General features: G+C 41.7%; 1 protein-coding gene across 1 annotated transcript in view; it reads left to right on the top strand.

Moving 5' to 3' along the window:
- Positions 1-22,603, top strand: part of LOC105389629 (myelin transcription factor 1) — a 73,215-nt gene extending 50,612 nt beyond the window's left edge. Inside the window, exons 4-18 of the mRNA XM_048623744.1 lie at positions 9,525-10,381; positions 11,068-11,140; positions 11,346-11,386; positions 12,056-12,214; positions 12,403-12,658; positions 12,829-13,023; positions 13,190-13,400; positions 13,516-13,679; positions 13,818-13,915; positions 15,062-15,275; positions 18,662-18,871; positions 19,022-19,084; positions 19,333-19,622; positions 19,982-20,142; positions 20,884-22,603. Of these exons, the coding sequence (XP_048479701.1) occupies positions 9,525-10,381; positions 11,068-11,140; positions 11,346-11,386; positions 12,056-12,214; positions 12,403-12,658; positions 12,829-13,023; positions 13,190-13,400; positions 13,516-13,679; positions 13,818-13,915; positions 15,062-15,275; positions 18,662-18,871; positions 19,022-19,084; positions 19,333-19,622; positions 19,982-20,142; positions 20,884-21,228 (3,337 nt within the window). The 3' untranslated portion in view covers positions 21,229-22,603. The remainder of the gene's footprint in view (positions 1-9,524; positions 10,382-11,067; positions 11,141-11,345; positions 11,387-12,055; positions 12,215-12,402; positions 12,659-12,828; positions 13,024-13,189; positions 13,401-13,515; positions 13,680-13,817; positions 13,916-15,061; positions 15,276-18,661; positions 18,872-19,021; positions 19,085-19,332; positions 19,623-19,981; positions 20,143-20,883) is intronic.
- The last annotated feature ends 1,227 nt before the right edge of the window (positions 22,604-23,830 follow it).

Raw genomic sequence — 23,830 nt, 5'->3', positions numbered from 1 at the left:
AAAACATACCTCAGTGTCTGAAAACAAACGTTTTCAATCAGTGCGTGTTGCCAGTGATGACTTACGGAGCCGAGACGTGGTGCTTCACCAAAGGGCTTATCCACAAGCTCAGAGTTGCTCAGCGTGCTATGGAAAGGGCTATGTTAGGCGTGTCCCTGCGAGATAGGATTCGTAATGAAGAAATCCGCAGGAGAACTAAAGTTACCGACATAGCCAAAAGGATTAGCACGCTGAAGTGGCAATGGGCTGGCCACGTAGCCCGCAGAGCCGACGACCGCTGGAGTAGAAAGGTTCTGGAGTGGAGACCCCGTGTCGGCAAACGGCGTGTCGGTCGCCCCCCAACCCGTTGGTCTGATGATCTGCGGAAGGTAGCGGGAAGCCGCTGGATGCAGATGGCGGGTGACCGTTTGGGGTGGCGATCGTTAGGAGAGGCCTATGTCCAACAGTGGACTACAGAAGGCTGAGAGAGAGATACCAAGAAGAATTTCGCGCACCTGCAGCGATTTTAGACGAAATAATGATGATTTATGACATGTCATTGTTTTCCCAACTTATCAAGAGTTGGCTGAAAGAAATTGCTTTTTAGCAATTAGCCTTTGGAAGGAGACCCGTGGCCCAGCAGTGGGGACGTGATGGGTCGAGATGATGATGATGATGATGAATTAGCCTTTGCACACTGTCTGAATTTCTTTTAATTGTATGCTTTTGTTTCTTGTTACTTTAAAAAATGTAAAATAAAGTGTTCAAAAATAATACTTAAATAATAGTTTTTTTTAAGTCTATCTCGTTATTCTCACGACCCACATATATTACCTATACCATTGTAATCTAGATTTAATCTCCTATATCAGAAGCAGAACATAATCAGAACTAATTTTATTTCTGTTCGCCGTGGACACCGTGGAAGGAGACCCGTGGCCCAGCAGTGGGGACGTGATGGGTCGAGATGATGATGATGATGATGAATTAGCCTTTGCACACTGTCTGAATTTCTTTTAATTGTATGCTTTTGTTTCTTGTTACTTTAAAAAATGTAAAATAAAGTGTTCAAAAATAATACTTAAATAATAGTTTTTTTTAAGTCTATCTCGTTATTCTCACGACCCACATATATTACCTATACCATTGTAATCTAGATTTAATCTCCTATATCAGAAGCAGAACATAATCAGAACTAATTTTATTTCTGTTCGCCGTGGACAAATTTTCCATACAACAAATGTCGTTTGATATATATTATTATATCCACTTTCATTTACTATCGACCCTATATTTTGATTTATCTATACTTATGAATGTATTAAATTTTGCCTATTTCTGGTTTAAAATTATAACAATAGGTAATAGTAGAAATGCATTGTCGTTTAAACCAGAAATAGGCAAAATTTAATCGATGGCATCACTGGATTCCATGACAGCGACGTCGCCACCGGAACAGATAAGATTGTGGCACTATACGTTCTTAGGACGACAAAATCTTAAATGTGTATTTTCGATATAAGAAACATATGTGCTGAAAGTTTTGGTACTGCATGCTAGTCCTACTATAGTAGCTACAAAGGACTTACATATTACTTGGATTCGGGCAGTTTTTTCTATTTATTAGTTCGATATTATTTTGGCACAGGTTCTTTTAGTTGTGTAGTAATTTTACATTTACGGTGGCAGTTTGTATAGATTGTGATAGTATTATGTTTCGTATTCGCAACATCAACATTACAGTATTTTTGGTGTATTGTTGATATCTACAAAGGAAGGAGAATATACGTTATTTCCAACTTTACTACTAGGTACTACAACCATTACTTCTTCTTCTAAACAACTTCCAACCCGATTTGAAATACTCCTACAAAAAGTACTAACCAATGTAATACCTACATAAAAGTAAATGAACAAAATATTTTCTTTGAATATTTATGATATCGGACATATCGTTCCATGTTTGCACACGTCCGCGAGAGAACGCAACAACACATGATCACGATAATACACGGTAGGGCTGTCTCTACATATGAGCTGTCTATTTTAACACCAAGTTTTTTTACTATTCTGATTTTTTTGCATTACTTATTTCCTTTTGCTATAATAAACAATATTGTATTGTATCTAATCATTGAAATTAAACTTTAATCATTTACTTTTAATATGATTTACTACGCTGTCTGAACTGTATCTATATCTGCGTCTTTTTGCAAGTAATGCATAAACTGCCCTATATCAGTCCCAGATTTTAATCATACAACTTTAATAATTATGGTTAATTTGCACTTCTAGTTGAAAATATGAATATAAGTAAAGCATGTTGAACTGTTAAGAAATATGAATAACTATTCTTAAATTAACTCGTAGGCAAATTATAAGGATCTATCATTTTATAAAAGTAAAGTTATCTTATTTTAACAGAAAAGTAGGCTAACTTTTAGATAAGCTTAAATGAATATTTCTTTCAATACCTATTTAAAAATATAATGTACTAACATTGATACTATAAACAATAAGGACATTAAGGTTGAAATAACTTTAATGTTAAAAGAAAATCGTAGATTTTTTTAAATTCTTCTTACTGAAGTGTAGTGCACTTTAATAATTACAATTACAACATATAACTTTCTTCACCTTTCACCTCGGTCACCTTTAACTATGCCATGGTATTGTATTCAATCTATGTTAAGTTCATGAAGTTTTACATTATAGAGAAAAATTAGTTTATTCCTGTTTGTCTTCTATTTATCTTCATCGATTTATCTCATATTTTTATAAAATAATGGTTATTACTAATTCCCTATCTGAACAAAACACGACGGCTCAAAATATCACCACTACTAACTGTACGTTTATACTACGTAGTATCCTATTTCTAAAAAAATACTCTTTAACTCTTTGATCCCGCTGACAACCCTACCAACATCACGAACAGTCCCGCATGCGAGGGTGCGCAGTACGCACCGCTCTGTACCATTACCCCACTTATTTAAAAACACGGTTAAACTCCGCTTTTGCTAGTGCGATATTGATTTTTAACTCGTACGGTTAGTGCATTCGAGCGGTATGTTTGTTGACCTCTGCTCTGTCGGTCGATAGTTAAGAATGGCAGAGATGTGAGAGGGTGACTGTTGAAGTATGGTGTGTTTATTTTGAAAATTACTTAATTCTTTTTCGGTTTCAGGAATGTATTTGTGAATCTGTGTGTGTGTGTGTGTGTGTGGCTAGAGTCACTAACCACATAGCAGGTCAGGCACATGAATGTTTTTTTTGTGAATATGTGATTATATCCAGGATTACGTATACGCATTTGTTTTACTATCATTCTTATTAATATAATCTTGTGGATAAAAAGACTGGATTAGGATATATTATTATGAAAACTTTTTGCTGAATAGCTTTTGTATAAAACACGAACTCTTACACCTTGCACTTTTCTGCGGGAGAGGCTTATGCAATTAGGCCGTGCTGCATTAAGCCACCAAATTTTCACCACAGTTTTTGTTTTTAGTCCCAATGTTACCTACTCGTAATAGGCGAGGCTATTGCCATATCCTTCGGGTACGATCAGTCAGTTGCAATAGATATTTGTTATACATATTATCGGGCCCTCCCCGTGAGTAACGGTAAACAAATCGGAACCGTGAAACCAATTGCTGCAAACCGAAAGTACTAAGCATAAACTGGAGGAAGTTAGCTTAGAGCATTTACACGATAGAAGAAGAATACATATTATTATTATTATTTGATCTCGCCAAACAAACAAAACACTGGCAAAAAGTGGGTGATGCAGCAATGCGAGTGGAGAAGGTGGACAACACAATTTCTATCGGATTCCCTTTTGGTTTAACGATTTGATTACATTTCATTATCATTTCCTCAAGATAGGTTAGTAGATTTTTGTATCCCGGCATCCCTTATAAAAAATAACCCTTCGCCACTGGTAAATAGGTTGTGTGGCGCAACAGTGTGTGTTTCTGTAAAGTAGGTAAGTATTCAGTGCAAAGTTTTCATAATTTTAAATTCTGTATTTAACGTTTTAAATTTATACCAAAACTATGATGTCTAAGGGCAACACTTAATTATTTTTGTGGAAATTCTTCTCATAGTATGGCTTTTGACTAAAACTATTAGCTTAGCCTGAAATGCCTGAAAATGCTCATGTTTAGATCAAGTTTTAGGAAACTTAATTATGTCATAACAATATCCTGAAAAAGCTTCATTAGGGTACCTACATTAAAAAAGCAAGAGCCATATAATTTATTCCTACAATACCTACAATGCTGTGGTATTAGGTTAGCAAAATCTTGTGGTCGCGTATGTTTCTTGAGTGGTGGTTTGTGTGAGAGTGGGTTGATTGTGTAAAAAAGGTATATTCTTTGTACTTCCTTATGTTTTAACGAATTCATATTTTGTATTATTTTCTTATATTTCATTAAATACCTACATATTTTGGTTTCAATATTTTATTCTCATTTACGAAGGTGTAAATACTTACAATCATTTGAAATCCAACGTAAACAGTTCATAATCCCGCCTTCCGCGTGTAAATCCGACGTAACTCCTGTCCAGTTATCAGCGGGTCTCAGCTGTAACTTGTAACTCAGAAGCCAAAGCCATCTTGAAACTTTCAAACCGGGGCCGGAGCCAAATTGGGAGCGCATTTATCTTGTCGAGGAGTCGATTTAAAAGCAAAATCACGCGAGCACACGCCGCCATTATCGCCGTAAGGAGATCTGCAGGCCGCGCTACTCTATGAATCTAATCCACTGGCTTTAGCCGCTGATTTACAGCCGGCAGAGGGCGCCACTGCGCGAAGGAAAAGTGATAATGTCTTAATCCCACCACACTCGGGCTGCTCTCCGCCCCCTCCAGTTTTATGGTCGCCGCCAAGACGGCACGTTTTGATTTATGATTTCAATAATTAAGAATTCTAAGGTGCAATTTGAATTTGGAAGCCGTGATTCCGCTGGAGGGTCCGCGACGCGTGTTTGTTATTGCCGCCGCTGAAAGGGTCCGTTCAGTGAGTTAGGAGGCTTAGCGACTTGAGAACGTGAATTATATACGGTGAAATGGAATGTATATATTGGTGGAGTAGCTTTGAATCATAATTCTCTTCCTACCTATCTTAGTGTTTCTTAGTTTTTCTTAGTTCAATATATTGTGATCTTTCAGATACTTCTCTTATTTCTTCTGACTTTTCACTCTGATATTTCACTCTGGGGAATCACGACGCTCTTTCTCCGTCTTGCTCATCAATAGAATAACCAAGTCCACGTACCGTGCTTATCCGAAATCTTAACATTTATATGCAAATTACTCCGATGCACCAACGCCGCCCAACCTACACAAAATAACTGCTCACTGTTTATCAAAACATACTGGCATATTCAAAACAACCACACACAACCAAAGACAGACATCTCTAAAATCTAATCATCATATTACGACCTCCTTCCGACCCCATCGGACTACTCAACCAATAAGACAGTTCATCCTGCCACGCCATCGCTACCTCTAAGGCCGCGCTATAAAGCCGTGGTTAGCTTTGGTATTCTTAAAGCAGACCCCCTTCGCACTCCTTATTGTGTATTCCTCGTCTTAGCAGTAATCCTGCCCGGGAATGTGGCCCTGGATGAGTATGCGTCCTGTATCGCAGGCTAATCTCACAGTATTACAATTAACGAAGGCCGAGATAACCCGTCGCTCGCCACCCGCTCACTACCACATATGAATCCCCATTCTACTCACGTATAAAGATTGGAACTGTTTAGGTAGTGATATACTCTGGAAGGATTTTCAGTTTTCCAGTTAATTGCAATGAGAGTGTAACTAAACTTGTGGTCTACGAATCAGAACAATTTTGTGCTGAAACATACCTACAATATTGGTTATGGACGGATTATATTGGAATATAAATAAGGTACACTAGTGGAAGCAAGTTTAGCCATATTCTTACCAGCAATACACGGAATATCATTACAGTACACTCGTATGCGTTTATTTTACGTTCACTATCGCCTTTAAATTGATTACCAAAATATATCACAGCATATTTTTTTTAATATCGTGATTTCTTCATAATACTGAAGATGCGTCGGTAAACCATAATTAGTAGAATAGCGACCCGGTCGAAGCCGGGTTGAACCGGTTAAGCGGCGCCCCCGCCCTCGGGTTTATCTAATTACCCTACACGGTGCGTTCGAAACACACAGAAGCGGTCGCGGTAAGGGCGTAGGGTTTTGTACTGAAGAAGATGGCTTGAAAGATTCGCACGAATTAAAATAGGTAAAAACTGAAAAGAATGAAAAGTATTTTATTTTATTTTATTTTATTTTATTTTATTTTATTTGTTAGGGATAACAAACAGTTACACATTAAAACTTAGATATATGATCTTAAATATGTTACATGACAAAATGTATAACCCACAGCGTTATCCACGTATTACTATGTTAAATTTTAATTAAATAACAAAAACAACAGTCAGAACAGATGGTGTGTGTAAAATTATGAAATAAGTAAAGTATGTATGCAAATATAATGTAAGTAAAGTAAAATGTTTTAGTGAGCCCCGAACTGTACTAAACAGATATGTACAAGTAATATAATAATAATGTATGTAGATACTTAAAAACAGTACGTAAATACAAAAAAAAGAATAATTTCACGCCAAATCTTATTTTGTTACAATTAGCGTTAAGTTTAACTTAGCTAAAGCTACTTGAACGACATGTTGTTCAACGACAATTATTCAGCCAACTAGAGCGCTGCATTTCCAACTGAAGTAAACTAGATGTTCTAAAATAAGGCATCGAGCATATGTATTACAAACATGCTGGAAATGCCACGTTATACCAATTGATTGTGTCTAAACACAATGGTCAACCCTTCACATCTGCTGTTATGTTTCGCCCAAACCCTTCACACCCGGAAGTTACATTCTACGTCGGTCACGTAGGTAAACGATCCGAAACGTGGCGAGGCTACGTTCTATTGGCGGGGCATCCGGCCCTTAGCTTGGAGCCTCAAGGACCATCGATTACCATCTACTGCGAAGTTGGCCGCATATTGCACAACTTTACAGTTGGAGAGACTATCGGTCCATCGCCGATCAATAAATCAGCCACCGCGGGTTGGAGGTCGGAATAATAGCGCAGATTTTGAATGCTAGGTTGAAAGATTTGTGAACGTATTTTTGTATTTATTGAAAGCTTACGGGCTCATGTATGTTCCCAATCTTGTCGCTGATTGTCGAATTTACATGAATGACTATTTGTATTTAAATCTCGAAATAAAAAAAGTTGTCTTGGATATTAAATTTGTAGTTGCTGGTCTGAGGATATGCCCCATATAAAGACATATCAGTAACAATGCATAAACAAACGAAGTACCGTCAACAAGAAGAATCTCTGACTACTGATTTCTGCTTTTATAAGAAGCTAGTTTTTAATAATATTATTGTGATCTGCTAGATGCGCCTTAAAAAGATATACATACATTATACATTCATTTCAGTTCATACAAATTCGTATAATACTAGCTGTTGATCTCTATCTGCGCTTCGCGTTTCCCGTTGGAATTCCGTATAAAAAGTTGCCTATGTTTTAATCCATCTAGGATTAACTACGCCTACCTTAGTACCTTCCTCCATTGGAAGGAGACCCGTGCCTCAGCAGTATGATGTATTAATCCAGAGTGTCAGCTTCCTGCACACCAAGTTTTATGAAAATCGGCCTAGTATTATTTACGTGATAGAGTAACAAACATCCACATTAACCAGATGAAATCAAAAGTTAGTAAACCACTCTGAGGAACATAAAAGTCAGTGATGATATTTCAATGCCTTACATATTATCTTCAGTGTTACCATCATGTAGAATCGGCTTGAGACAAGGTACATGTATACATATTTGAACCGGTCAACCTTTAAACAAGCTTTAAACTTATTTGACCGTAGACATAAACGAGATATGCAATATTCATAATAATTACACAAACGTCTAAACTTATAAATTATAATAAACCTTGATTTTTCAGTAGGGGTTTAATATTATGCATTTATTTCAAAAACCAATCGCACCCACAAAATAACATACTTAATTATACGTTTTTATGTGAAATGCTAACTTATACAGATTTAATAGTCTGTTTCTCCTCCCTTAGCCTAAAATAGGCTGAAACTTCGGATGTGGCAGCACTTTTCATTATCCTACTTTTAGCCCTATTCTATTCCAATCCGAGAAGTCTTCAAAACTTAACTTCTGCTGCTAGAGTAGTAGTAGTACTATTTAAAAAAACATCTATTTTTATAATTAAACCTATTTAAATACTTCTCAAGCGATTTTTATTTTTTAAATTAGGTAGGTCATTTAATCCTCAGGGTTTTTCAAATTCAGGATGGTCATGGACATAACAAAATATAAAACATTCCCGCAAATTAAAAAAAAAACTGAGGTATTTCAAGCCAGCTTTTACGGTTTAGTTTTTATGTTTCCGACCGACGGTCAGTTAAAGCCTGTTTAATATTTTTGTATTCATACAGAAATTCTTTCTCTAACTCTTTCTTACTCCAATAGCTATACCAAAACTTCATCAACTGATTCAGTTTTGGTAGGTATAGGTACTTTTTCGTATATTATTTACTGACTCGAACACTGCTTTCTGAATCAACTAAGTTTTCATAACAAGCCGAAAAATGGACAGCATCGGCATCGTAGGCATAAATTAATGATAATTAATGACATCGTATCGTACCTATAATATCTAAGTACAGTAGTGTAGTGAAACAAGCAAATCCTTTTTAATTAGGTATTTAAAAAAAATAACACAATTATATATTGGTATGATCAAAAAGTGTTCCTTGATAGTTCCACCAAGAATAAATGCAACCTCTTTTTTTAAAAGATACTGGCTGGTTACACATATAGTGTAGGAAAAAACAAAATCTTTGTGATGTTTTGACGTTTAAACTTTTGATAAACTTTCCCAATGGACTCAAAGTTTCTTTCGAAACAATTATTAAACTTCAGAAAAACTAATTCAGTAGTGTTAATAGCAATTACATTATGCGTGGTGGTTTTAAAAGCAATTGAAAGCTATTTGCGTGAAAGCGTGTAGCAAACAGACTTCCTGCAACAACTATTGGAGCTATCTATCTGAAAAACGTATTAAACTTACTGTATGCTTCTTATTTTTTACCATATTTTAGTTGATTTTACAACTTCTAACAAACTGATTTGCTCTCTTATTTAGTTTTTGCATTTACTTACAAATTTTCAAATTACTTTTGGTCTGAAAGCTCTTGAGTGAAATGGTTTTTACGTGGGAACGATTTTTGTGCAATTAAAAATAATACTGAAAGTGCTTTTGTGACAACTACGATTGGACACGCCGAGAATCATTTCCGCGTAAAAATATTGTGACTGTGGATGAGAAAACGAATCGCAAGTACAACCTTAAATTTTTCTGATGTGTTACTGATATTGATGTGAGGATTGCAGCGGCGGCGGCAGACGAAACTGAGCGTGTGTTTGTTGCAGGGCGGCGCCGCTGGGCGCGCCGGCCGCGCTGTCGCAGCTCAACAAGCGCCGCCTGGAGTTCGGCGTCGACGTGGAGACGTTCCGCGCGCGCCGCGACCACGAGGAGGAGGGCAAGCGGCGCCGGCGCCTGCTGGACGAGGAGCCGCGGCGCCGCGCACCCGCCCCCGGCGCCCCCGCGCCCGCCGCCGCCGCCTGGCCGCGCGACCTCGCGCACTACAGCGACGACGCCGACGAGCCCAACGGCTACGACCACATGTTCGACGACAAGCGCTCCGACCGCATGCTGCCCTCCTCGCCCTCGCCCTCCTCCGACAGCGGCGACCACTCCCCGCGCAGCTACTCCATGCCGCCCAACGACGACCAGAACCACGTCCCGAGCGACACCGAGACCCACCATCAGAAAATAGTCAAATCCGAGAGAGATCGCAGCGACGACGAGTACCCGACGAAGCACAACAAATACGCGTCGCAGTACGATGGACCCAACTTCGACGAGCTGGTGGACTCGTCGTCCAACGAGCTCGAGATCGACATGTCGGAGCGGCATGACGAGGAGGGGCGGCGGCGCGAGGCTATGTGCGTCAACAAGCAGTCGCTGTACAGCGCGTACAAGGCGGCCACGGCGGCGCTGCCCTACTCCAGCGCGTCGGCCTTCAAGCCGCCGGCGGAGGTGAAGCACCGGCTGGCCGCGCCGCCGCACGAGCCCTTCGGCGGCTACTCGGGCGAGCGCAGCAAGCAGTACACGGTGCTGCAGCCCGCGGGCGCCGGCTCGCGCGCCGCCACCGCGCTGCACGAGGCGCGCGCCGTGCCCAGCGCCACGCCGCGCCCGCTGCCCGCCGCCTCGCCGCCCAACAGAGGTGCCCACACGCTACTTACCGACAAACAACATTCAACCAACCCCAACTTTGCTCAAGGTCGATTTAGATGTTCCCCAACTTTGAGTTTGGGGTTCGAGGTTGAATGAAATCGATGCCGGTCTTGTGACTCGAATGGATTTAGTTTTGACATAAAATTCTCGGTTTGTCGTTAGTTATTTGTTGCAAATACATAAACATTTACTTCAACTGTTGACTTTGTAGCATTATACAACGATCTCCTTTCCAGCAAAGCTTTTCAAACGACGCGGACGACAAATTATTCTTCATTACAGAGATGGCTCGTGTAATTTATTAGTGGCATCTGCAATGCCGGCGAGGCCCCACCTACGTTGATATCGTAGTCGGTACATAAGCACCTTAACGTTTTCCTCGTATCGCTCGCTGATGGCCGGGTTTATGTGCGGGTGACGCGCAATAAAAACGGGTCAGAGCGGGAGTGGGCGGGCGGGCCGCCCACCGCGCCGCCCCGCCGGCCGCTGGAGGAAAAATCCTTGTCGGTACGCGCAGCCGCCCGGGCGTTCTTTATTTTTTCTTTGGAGTTGTGCGGGCGGGACGCGGGGCGCGGGCCGGGCGGGACACGCCCCCCGGCACGCCCGCACTATCGATCCACACGCCCCCCCGGGATCATTAGGGATGTACTAATTGTGTCGGTGATTTGTTCGCAGAAGGCAACAAGTGTCCGACTCCCGGCTGCAATGGGCAGGGCCACGTCACCGGCCTCTACACACACCATAGAAGGTGAGGGACGCCAGATGATGATTTCATGACTTTCAGTTTACAGCATTCCTATCAAAAAGACTTCACTATTAACCGTGTAGGGAGATATAGTTAGTTAATGAACTATGCAAGGTATCTCAGTTCACTTACTCCTGAAATGAATATGTTAATTAACTTCATTGGACTGGATATGCATTATTTATAACATCCTCGTTTGTTCCATCAGTCTGTCAGGATGCCCAAGAAAGGATAAAGTCACACCGGAAAGTAAGTAACGTAACGTTCAAACATGTTGTCAGGTAGAACTTGGTGTGCACGGCTTTACTTTTCTGTTCATTTGTTCGCCATGTTTATAATTTGTATTTTGGTTTTGTAAATTTCAGTGTATTAAGCCCTAGGCTTGAAGTTCATTTCTTTTATTGTGTAGATTATTGTTTCTATTTTACTATCATATTTCTTATTTCATCACCAATTTATTAGTAGGTAACTACATAAATTATTAACTACTTAAGTATATAGATTTTAATAAGCATTAGGTATTCGTATGCTTTTAATAGTACCTATACATAAATATAAACGATAATATCTATGACAAAACATAGATAATCCAGGTACCTTCATTTATTAATATTTTATTTCCAACTACATTAGCTTAAAACTTTTATAATACAGATTCAGTCACCCACAACGATAATCTAAACTTTGACCTTGTTATGCCATTTCCAAGAATAGTCCTGTTCATAAGACTGTATTAATTGTTATTGTAATCACCAACTCTTGAACAGTCATTCCGAACACAAACGGTCAATGCGCAAATGTATTCGAACAGAACGCAATTTAATTTCAGTCTCCATTCACCTTCAACCTTATCCAGACTTAGGTCGAATACCACGAGTCTTTTAACAAGAAGCTTACGTTAGTGTTCTGTGCTCCTAGTATTGGCGCTTCACGAGACGATCTTGAAGTGTCCGACGCCTGGTTGCAACGGCCGCGGTCACGTCAGCTCCAACCGGAGCACGCACCGGTCGCTCTCGGGCTGCCCCACTGCCGCCGCACGCAAGGCAGCCGCGAGGTCCCAGAGGAACAGGCAACCCAGTGAGTTTCATGCGCTCCTAGTCATTTGCCCTTCTATTTTATTAAAGTGGTAAAGTTTCAAGAAAGCCTTCCAGGATCCTTTTTAGATAAATATTGCATCCTATCCTACACAACAAAACATTCACCTTAACATTTATATTTTACTTAAAGCTTTTCATAGCTTGACATAGTTTATCTTTTGTTACCAGCAACAGTCCCGCTCACGACGCCCGTATCAGTGGCGAGCGAGAGCACAACCGGCAGCGTATCGAGCGGGCGCGAGCAAGCGGCGTCACCAGGAGTGAAGCGGGAGCCAGAGCTGGTGGTGCCCAAGAGAGAGGCGACGGAGCCCGAGCGCGACTCCTCGCCCGTTGCCATGGAGACGCGCCACGCGGGCTACGGCGCGCCGCCGGACCAACGCTCCAGTTACGAGCGGCCGCCCGATGATCATGTGCGCTCCTATAGGTGAGTGCTGCCCTGGTACCTTTCATCCTGTTTGAAAGAGCAACCATACCGCTCATGCATAACAATACGAAGTCGGGACAGGTTATTTAAATCTTGCACTTGAATCTCATCAAGCTTTTCATCCTTGTGTATCCTTGTTCTTTTTGAAAAACAATATTCCATCCCATCAGCCAAATGAACGACGCCCGCTACTACGAGTCCCGATGCTACGAGGGCGCGCCTGCCTTCGAGCGGTACGACCCGGCGCAGTGCCCGCAGCGGCCCTACGGCTGGGAGGACGAGCGCTATCACGACCCTCACCTTCCCACGCCCATGAAGACAGACCAGTCCGAGCAGGACAGCAATACTGGACCCATCTACCCTAGGTAAGTTAGCTCAATTGTTTTAGGTGTGTTTGTCTTTGTTGACACCCTGAGACAATGGACAAACTGGTCTCGGAAACTTTCTCGCTCTATGTTTACTTCCATACTTCCATTAGTGTCTTCCTGACTACGCAATAATGATCTGACGAAGCCCGTTTTTCTGCAACAGACCAATGTACCACTACGAGACGAGCGGCGCGGTGGCGGGCGTCGGCGGCGTGAGCGCGATGGGCCCGGGGGTGCCGCCCGGCTTCTCCGCCATCAACTTGTCGGTGAAGATCGCGGCGGCGCAGGCGCAGCGGCCGCGGAGCCCCACGCCGAGGGACCCCCGCGACCCTCGCCCGGCCATCGACCTCTCCACGTCTAGTGGGAGTCCACAGGTAAGGCAGACTTTCTTTACTCATGAGTGCCTGGTACTTCGATGAATCCGCCTTCATATTTGCCAATGATATACCATTTTTCCACAGCCATAAAGCCATAAAATTGTCTGTTTAGGGTCCATACGCATCGCCGGTGTACACGAGCGCAGGTGGCGGCAGCGGCGGCGGCGCGCGGGGCAGCCCGCAGCCCGGGTCCAGCCCGCAGCTCACCGCCAGCCCGCAGGTGCCCAGCCCGCAGGGACAGACCCTCGACCTCAGCGTCTCGCGACTACAACACAGGTAACTTGGATCACTATAGAAACCGCAGTAATCCCAATCGAGACCAGTTTGTGTCCTGTCCTAGATAACTAAGTAACTAATTGCCTTGGTATACATTTTTCGTGTAACGTCTTACAGTATGTTTCCTTCTCCCAACAGTCGAGGTTTCCCCGGCGGAGTGTCCTACAGTCGGGAGTCGACGCCGGACAGCGGTGGAAGCCATCCGTATCTAGAAGCCTACCATCGAGACGCCGCCGGTACGTTTCCTAAAGAAATATCCCATACACAACTGCTTTATTTCATTCTTATACAATTTTGCAGGAAGATTTCCTATCCTAAGATAACTAAGTAGTTAGGTACATTATATAAAAGTACCTACATTTTCAAAACTCACAAGCTCATTCATCAACACTCACAACGTCACCGTGTTTGTCATTACAACTGCGGTTTTTAAATACAGTCTATTAGCTACGCTTGCCGCATGTTCCTTTGTCTTCCAACCCTTTCCTGGTTGTGTTGCTTGCCATAAAACATGGCGGACAAATTAAAACGCGGTCGCGATTACTCCCCGATGAGCGCGCTCCTGCCAAACGCGTCACCGCAACGTGAGGCGTTGCCGTGCAATATTGCTAGCAGCGAACTGACAGGCACTTGAGTGTGAAGTGTTGTGCCGTTATTTATCTTTAAATGTAGGAGGCACTTAATTTGTTTGAATTGTTTCACGGTAATTGCTTGTTGTGTGGGATTATTTTAAGACTTAAAGAGATAACATTTACAAAAATGACATTAAAGTAAGTAACTGTGTTAATTCGTGGATCGCCTACCTACTAGGAGTGTAGTAAAACTAAGATTTCTACCTGCTAAGTAACTTTTAGTAGGTTTCTAAGAAGTTTTCTCCCAAATATCTTTAAGTACACAAGACCCCTTCTTACCCGCTACCACAATAAAGAAAGGGGTCGTAAGAACCGAGTCCTTTGTACTCACACTGTTTTGTTTAACTACGGTCCCTAAACTCCGCAAACTATAGGTATTATAGCTATGTTTTAACTACGGCTAGCTATATGTATGTGCCTACGAAAAGTGAAGTAATTGACATTTGGTATGCAGTATTAAATAAAATTATTTCATGTAAAAACGTATTGATACTGTTAATTAATCCAATTGAGCCTTATGTTGCGAGCAGATAGTAATTTTATGTAGGTAGTGGTTGGATGAGGAAGGCCGAGGACCGAGTGTTGTGGCGCTCCTTGGGAGAGGCCTATGTCCAGCAGTGGATGATTATTGGCTTGGCTGATGATGATGATGATGATTATGTAGGCACATAGTAACAGTTATGTAATTTTTCACATACACACATCATTGTCAAAGTAGCCTATCAATTTCAAAACCGTCCATCCTCGCAGGTTACGGCGGGGTATCCCCACACCCAGTGGCGGGCTACGGGCTCGCCCAGCCGGACTACGCGGCGGCGGCGGCGGCTGCCGGCTACGGCGGCTACCAGTACCAGTGCGGCGCCTACCCGCCGCCGCCCGCCTACCCTCCGCACGCGCCGCCCTACTCGCCGCCCTGCTACATGCCGCCGCCCCACGCGCCCCACGACAAGCCTAAAGATAGCAGGTGAATATTTTACACAAGGTTTTCAGGATTGCAGATGGTTTTTTATAAGTACTTACTGGTTTTTAGGAGCAGCGATTGATTGGCTGTTTGTGGACGAAGTTTCAGTACTTATTTCAGCTAGCAACTTTCAGCTAAGAAAATGTGATGGTGGTTGTGTGACTTGTGTGATTGTAAATTGTAACCTTCCTTCAATATAAAATCAAGTGAATATATGAAATGTCTAATAAAAGTAAATTTACTCATTTAACTAAGTAGGTAGGTACATTACAATAGAAATAGAAACCTAGAAATTATAAGTAAGACCTAATTAGTAGTCACTAACAATATTTTATAATTTAATAGTGAAAATCGTAAAAAAAATATCCCGACGAATTGAGAACCTCCTCCTTTTTTTGAAGTCGGTTAAAAACCATAAGTCAATTCTAAATAACGGCTACCAGGATCGCATAGCGTGAGCAGCTGTTTCGCACAACGCTCCTTGTGCTTGTGTGTCGATGAAGCAAGCCGGGCTACCCCTGCCGACCTCGCGACAAGGGTGCCATGTAATAACAGGAATAACGGGTTTCTTACATCTCTTTTTCCTTCACTCAATTATTTAATTAATTGGACCATCTAGATGTAGTAGGTATTTACCTAGGTATCTGTCTAGATAGGTTGGTAGGCACGGCAAATATCATTGTGACAATGATAAGTTAGTATGAATGAACGTTTATCGTATTGTTTTATCATTAAATGGGACATTAGCATTTAAGTACTGTCGGCTATAGAATAGATGTTTGTTATTAAGTTGTTGGTCAGACAGCATGTTATTTAAGTATAGCATAATTATTATAAAGAAAAGGAAAAGAAACATCAAGAATAGAAAGAACACGATTTACACGTAGGTTACGTGTTAAATACTAAACTAAGATATTGTTTACAAAAATTACACGTGAGAACGCAATAAACTAACAAAACACAGTGTCCAATAAAAAAGTGTCGTGGATTAAAAGTTTGACCGACCCTCTCTGCATGAAGACAGTCGTGAATTCGCGGAACCAAAGTTTTAAAAACTTTTAACGAACTAGGTATTCAAAAGTTGGCGTTCCATTCATTCCACTACCTGAGTATAGTGAAGTGAGCGCGGGCGCACGCAGCTGAGCGCTGTGAGTGGGTACGGGGCGTGACGTCACGCGCCTCGTGCCCGCTCCGTGCCACTTGGCAGAGCGGCCACGCTCGGCGTCCCGCGATCAGTCTATATTTACCGGCGGCCGCGCACCACGCCGCGCGACGCCCGCTCGCTATCTAACCACCAAACTTGCAGATAAGATACTCAAACTAAACAACCGTACCTCTCTAGCAGTGTTAAACAACTCAAACAACCGAACATGAGGCGGAACAGGTGAGTTCAACAACTTTCAAAACTTTTAATTAGTTCACTCCTCATGCAAAAAAAACTTTCTGCTCATCACTGGTACACATCACAAACAACAACGAGTGACGCTGTTTTGTAAACACATAACGACGTTACAAACTCGGAATAACTTTTGAAAATGCCATGAGACAACGAGCTCCAGCCCCAGAGTGACATTGAAAATAAAAATGGGCATCGATAAGGTCACATTTTTTCTTTGCTTTGTTCAGCAAAAGTTTTAAAACTTTTATTATTAGCGGCGGAGTGTAGTTTTTTTTTGGTTTGCCGCTTTATTCTTATCGGTTATTTTTGTTTACGCGCCCATTGTATCACTGTGTGTATTCACGATAGCTACGGCGAGGAGTACATGGCGGCGCTGCTCGGCGGGGGGTACACTCCGAGCTTCCGCATGAAGGAGCCGCGGGAGCTGATCCAGTGCCCCGTGAGCTCGTGCGACGGCAGCGGGCACATCTCCGGGCTCTACGCGACACATCGAAGGCAAGACACGATGACACCAACTAACCCGGAGCACGCCGCATGCCTCGCCGGCCGGCGGATGTCCCGCACGACGGCGCAGCCAATCGTGATGCAGCCAGAGCTAAAACTAACCGCATGCTGCTGTCACAGAATGCTAAATATTCCAGCTGATGGCTGGTAGGCGTGTGTATCTGTATACCGAGTGACACTGTGTTTTGTTTACTTCGCGCGATACGTTCTTACCCAACTCCGTAACTAATTCAAGATGTTTCTATAACTAATTTAATTAGCGCTCCCAACCTAAATCTAGTAGGTATTTAGATCTCTTTAGCACATTGTTATCAGTCTCGACGAGTACGTTTAGAGTAGGCTAGGGTATCAACTTATTTACCTAGATAGTAAATAGGTCAAGGGTACAAAGGACTAGTGGACCCCCCGCTTTAATCCAACGCACACTTAATTGACTTCATAACTTTTTATAGTTTAAGTAGCCTTTAACTTAATAACATGGACTTGCTGAATTCTCAATTACATGACTATAAGTGCTTATAGTTCTTTAAAAACAGCAGAATAAAATTGATGTCAACTTTTCTATAAAGAGGTTAATGTCTATAATTAAATTGCTATTAAAATACTGAGGCCATTCCAATAAAATCACTAGACGCTATCTTTTATAGCAAAATATATAAGTAGGTAGGCACTTAGGCATTTTATGTTTGTAATCTTATAAGATGTTATCAAATCGGATTTCTCCACTCCTCAGCATCTTATTGCAAATGTAGAGCACTTAGGACTGCAAAGATACCTAAAGATACGACACAAGTTTCAGTTCCTACTTCTTCTGTTCTAAACCTAGGTTTAAATTACTTAATTTTAATTTAATATCCCTGACTTTACTTATTAACACTGCACAATGGATCAGTCAGATGTGTCACATATTCACAAGTGTAGCTAAACCTCTTTTAGTGTTTCATTATCATATTCACGATTCACGACCAAATCCTGAAATAATTTTAAAATTATACCTAACTGTCGCCGTCACCACCACCACATGATTCCTAGATAAAAATTGATAATAATCATCAGCATCATCATCACCTAAGTTAAGTACTTTTTTTATTCATAAATTAATTTAATATCGAACACGGTATCCCGCTACATGCATGCAATGAAGCAGGCAGTGAAACTCAAGACGTCGTCTTGAAACACAAGTGTGCCACACACATGGCGCGAACTTTGCTACTGCTGTTGAGCTGTTGCTAATCTGCATACTTACATCATATGTTTGCCAATGACTACCTACTCTTATAATTACAAACAGATCTTTCCGAAAACATTGCCTTTTCTTGCATTTTCCACGACATGTCATCCAAGGCCAGACATAATCCCCCATTGTCTTATTCATACTGTAGCCAATGCCGGCCGTAATTTGCAATTTAAAGTCTGTCCCTGTGTGTCAAACACCCCCGCGAAGCGCCCGCTTTTCCTGGTCACCACATCCCGCCATTGTAAGCAGTCTGTTTATGTGCAGCCTGTCGGGGTGTCCGCGCGCGGACCGCTCGCAGCTGCAGCCGCACTCGCAGGAGCTCAAGTGTCCGACACCCGGGTGTGACGGCTCCGGACACGTCACCGGCAACTACTCGTCGCACCGCTCGCTGTCCGGCTGCCCCCGGGCCAACAAGCCCAAGAGCAAGCCCAGGGATGGACAGGACTCCGAACCACTCAGGTACATACCACTTTTGATAAGGTTTCTACACATCTTTGACTCTCTTGATTAACCTTAAACCCCCTTAATCTATGATTCCTCTCACTTGATTCTTAGGGTGTATAAATTGTAAAGTCTATATCCTATAATCTGTATTTGCACGCTGCTTAGATGCCCTATACCGGGCTGTGATGGATCTGGCCACGCTACAGGGAAATTCTTATCGCATCGAAGGTAAGCGCCGCCACTCGGCGAGTCCGGTAGTGTTGAATGTTGAAAGTATTTTTAGATTCATCGTAATCTCCCGTACGTACGGTCATGTAAATAAACGCGGCTGCGTTTTATACATCTTCTATTATTAACTGTGTTTTGTCAGCCACACGCATAGTAACATCATGCCATGTTGTGTTTGGTACTCAGTAGCACTTCGCTTCTCGCATGTTTGTAAACACACTCTAATGTTTTTGTTTTTATTTCGGCAGCGCGTCGGGTTGTCCGATCGCGAACCGCAACAAGATGCGGGTTCTGGAGAGTGGAGGGACGGTTGAGCAGCACAAAGCGGCGGTGGCGGCGGCGGCGTCGGCCATCAAATTCGACGGCGTCAACTGCCCCACCCCCGGGTGTGACGGATCAGGTCACATCAACGGGTCATTCCTCACGCACCGCTCCCTGTCCGGGTGTCCCATAGCCGGCGCCGCCACGCCCACCCCGCAGCCCAAGAAGGCCAAATACCCGGATGATATCACTCCGCTGTACCCCAAACCTTATTCAGGTAATTAAATTATGTCTAGAATTTTGCGCTGATTGAGATATAATAATGAAAGCAAACATCTGTCTTTAGCCATGTGCGTCAAATCACATTTGCTATGGGGCAAGAGTTCGCACAAAACACCTCACTTACATGAGAACAATGTTAACGATATAATTTCAGCCAATTAAGCAGCTGCTATGATACCTTGGCCCGTAGGGGACACTACAGGTTAAATAAACTGCTACTTACCAGATCATATTATTCCTAATCCTCATCTCCATGATGAAATACTTACAAACGCTTCAAGAAGAGATCCCATCATTAGATATTTAATCTCTACTCCCTAACCCACAACTAACCCAACAACCCTCTCCTTCCAGGCATGGAGATGAACATGCAGACCGGCAACGGCGAGGACCTGATGACGCTGGAGCAGGAGATCACGGAGCTGCAGCGCGAGAACGCACGCGTCGAGTCGCAGATGATGCGGCTCAAGTCCGACATCAACGCCATGGAGACCCACCTCAGCCATGGAGAAAGGGTAAGCATCATGTTAGGTGCTTTGTAATGCTGCTATCTCACTTGCCTATTCGTAACTGGATATATTGGCCAAATAGGCAATAAGTTTGGCAAATATACACGTGGAAGTTTTGCCAAATACGAATAGACAAGTGAGGAAGCAGCGTAAAATAATATATTATGGAGAACCCTATGACATTTTACCTCCTGTAGCCCAAGCACGAACAAATTAACACTTTGATTTTCTTTACATAACTACGTTAAAATACGTATAATGGTGTCATTTTGTTAGAAAAAATACGTTTCCCTTTTCTATTCTTACTGCTCAAAATATTTCTCGAAGTGAATAAAAAATGACTCTACCTAGGTATTGGATAAAGTACCTACTTATCAAACTTTTTATGCCAACCGTAAGCGGAGCGTAATAACAGTAGTTTACACTGTAACATTGATTTTAACTTAATAAAGAGCTATTGCAAATGATATAAGTAACTAGCATATTATTATCAAAGAGAATTTCATATACAGACTAAGCTAAGCACTAACCACCCACCTTCTTTCATAAATTGAAACTAAAATCTAAACATTTTGTCTCTGACAACGTAGATGGTAGAGTCATGGCTACAAACATCCAGCTTTGAATGCTACTAACTTCCCAGCTCTTTGTGAGTACCTCCTCATTATTATTGAAGTAGCTTATCGACCGTCCCCGACCTTAACCCCCTTAGCCGTATCTTACGATGTTATTCTTAACTGTTTGCAGACTGATGGGGATGGTTTGTTGCAGGAGAACCAGTTGATATCGCAGCGCAATAACAACCTGAACGAATACTATGAGAGTCTGCGGAACAACGTGATAACGCTGTTGGAGCACGTGCGCATCCCGGGCGGAGGCTCGGCGCCGGGGGGGGCCGCCGGGCCGCCCGCGCCGCCGCTGCCGCCGCCGCCGCCCGGCGACAAGCCCGCGCACGACAACTTCGACTCCTACCTCACCAAGCTACAGAACCTGTGTTCCCCCGACGGCTACTGCCCTGACGAGAACCGGCCTCTCTACGAGACAGTCAAGAATGCGCTGCAAGACTTCACGGTCCTGCCGACGCCCATTTAAGGCTCACAGAGCGCCGCCGAGCCGGAGCGACAGTGAACTCTGTGCAGTGTGAGCACATCGGCGGAGCTTATTCGACTACTTAGCTGTTAAAGACATCAGTGTTTTAGTGTAACTGACGCTTTGAAAGTGCGACGTGTAGGTCTCAATTTATTATGCCAAAGACTACTTAATGTTTGAGTCACTGACTGATAACTTAATTCGGTTCGTATTAAGCGTGTACAGTGTACCTATCGCCTGAACGAGATATTTGGACAATCTGTGTTCTGTATAGGTGGAGATGTCTGTTTTGTAAACCGTTGTATACGATGTGTGACTTCATTAGGACATCGCGTCAACAAACGAAGATTTACTAATATTTAATAAGGAGGACTAAACTAGACATAAATTTTAAAACTGTTACTTGTATTTGCATATAAACTGAATGTACTGCTAGGGAAGGTGTATACTACGTATGAAGCGATACGATTTTAGCCCCACGAGACCTATCAATTTCAATATGTAAATACTGTAACGTACATAGATAAATATCGAATAATTTTAATCACCGGTTACCCTGAGGTAGCCGCGAAATAGGGAAAATTATTGAAATTAGGTAAGGACACTGAACAGAATCAACCACAAAAGAGAAGGGGTGATTGTTTATCATGTAACTGGGGAAGTGCCAAATGCTTGAATCAAAACGACACGCATTACCTGCTCAAGTGCTAACTGTATTATTAATAACCAACTTAATTATGCGATGGTCTACAATTTTACAGTAAAGTTGCACACGCCATATGTTTTCATAAGTAAACGAGGGTACGATAGTTTTAAGACAAACTATTGCAGAAAATCAATCGTTAATTAATTATCTTCCTCAAAGGACCTCTAGTCAGTTTTGTAAATAATAATGTGAATAACTATTTCCTGTGCGTCGACAAGACGTTTTTATTTATACTAGGGAATAATAAGATCTCACTAGGTCATGTAAGTTAATTCAGTAATGATAATTTAGATATAAAAAAAACATTATTTGTTAGCCAATGTTCACTTGCTGTGATTATGTTACGTGTTATTGTTTTATTGTTACCTGTACAGGATTGTGATAGCTTAAACAATGCGAACAATGTTAATTTACAATGGAATCCTTGATTGGTTCGCTTTAGAAATTATGTTTTGACTCGTGAGTAGTGGAAGTCGTTTTTGTTTTTCGTAATAAACTTAATTTTCACTGGTAGTAACAAAATTGTTACACATTGGTTCACAAAAAAATAATAACATATACTTACGCATTTAAATACTACCTAATAATATGTTACTATGCTGATTGTCATATACGTTTCTGTAAAATATTGAGTATGTGTTGTTAAAAGAATAAAAATAATAAATACCAAGATTATGGCATTGTTTTTTTCCCTGTTAGCCTCCATGAAATTCGTGGTATCCAGTAAAAATCGACATGCTCTGCTCTACATCAGTTAGGTTCTGCTCTACATATATTAGATGCTGCTCTACATTAATTAGGTTCTGCTCTACATTACTTTAGTTTGCTCTACATTAGTTAGGTTCTGCTCTACATTACTTAGGTTTCTACATAAACTAGATGCTGCTCTACATTACTCAGGTTCTGCTCTACATTACTTAGGTTCTGCTCTACATAAACTAGATGCTGCTCTACATTACTCAGGTTCTGCTCTACATTACTTAGGTTCTGCTCTACATAAACTAGATGCTGCTCTACATTACTTAGGTTCTGCTCTACATTACTTAGGTTCTGCTCTACATAAACTAGATGCTGCTCTACATTACTCAGGTTCTGCTCTACATTACTTAGGTTCTGCTCTACATAAATTAGATGCTGCTCTACATTACTCAGGTTTTGCTCTACATTAATTAAGTTTTGCTCTGCATTAGGCGGCTCCTAGACAATCGATTATAATAGACGCATTTTTCCTGAAATAAAAATGACATATTATGTATCTAGCCTATCTGAAACCTAGTTAAACATTGTGAGATATGGCGTTTCGACTTTCTCCGTGTTCGGCATCATAAGGGTCACAGTGACAGTTAAATAAAGTCCATTTTTCTCTCCACCTTCAGTTTGCAAGGTGCGGGTGCCTATATAAATAGAGTGAGTCGCCCGCGCGCCTCAGTTGTAATATCACCATGCAGAAATGACTAGGTTTCAGATAGGCTAGATACATAATATGTCATTTTTATTTCAGGAAAAATGCGTCTATTATGTATTCTGAGCCTATCTGAAACCTAGTTAAACATTGTGAGATGTGTTTATTATCGCATGGTGGAGAGAAAACCAACTGTGACCCATAAGCTACTGATGAGTATATCAGTAGATAAATATTTGAATCTATAAATTTATAATGCATAGATTTCTAGGTAGTAGATATACTAAAAAGAAAGGTATAAGTATACATAAGACTTAAGTACTTCCTTATTATTCCTGACTTGTCAGAAAGTTATGGAAGGTATGTACCTATTCATATAGGTAGGTATTATACATATGGATACACACAGTGCCTCTTCGAAAGCAATACTTATAAGTAATTATTAATCAAAATCTTGTTATTGTCAAGGCAATATTTTTAACATACACTAGCCGAAT

This window comes from Plutella xylostella, chromosome 10 (genome assembly GCF_932276165.1).
Source record: "Plutella xylostella chromosome 10, ilPluXylo3.1, whole genome shotgun sequence".
Classification (NCBI taxonomy): Eukaryota; Metazoa; Arthropoda; class Insecta; order Lepidoptera; family Plutellidae; genus Plutella; species Plutella xylostella.
The sequence above is the reverse complement of the archived record's forward strand: the minus strand, read 5'-3'. Positions and strand labels throughout refer to the sequence as shown.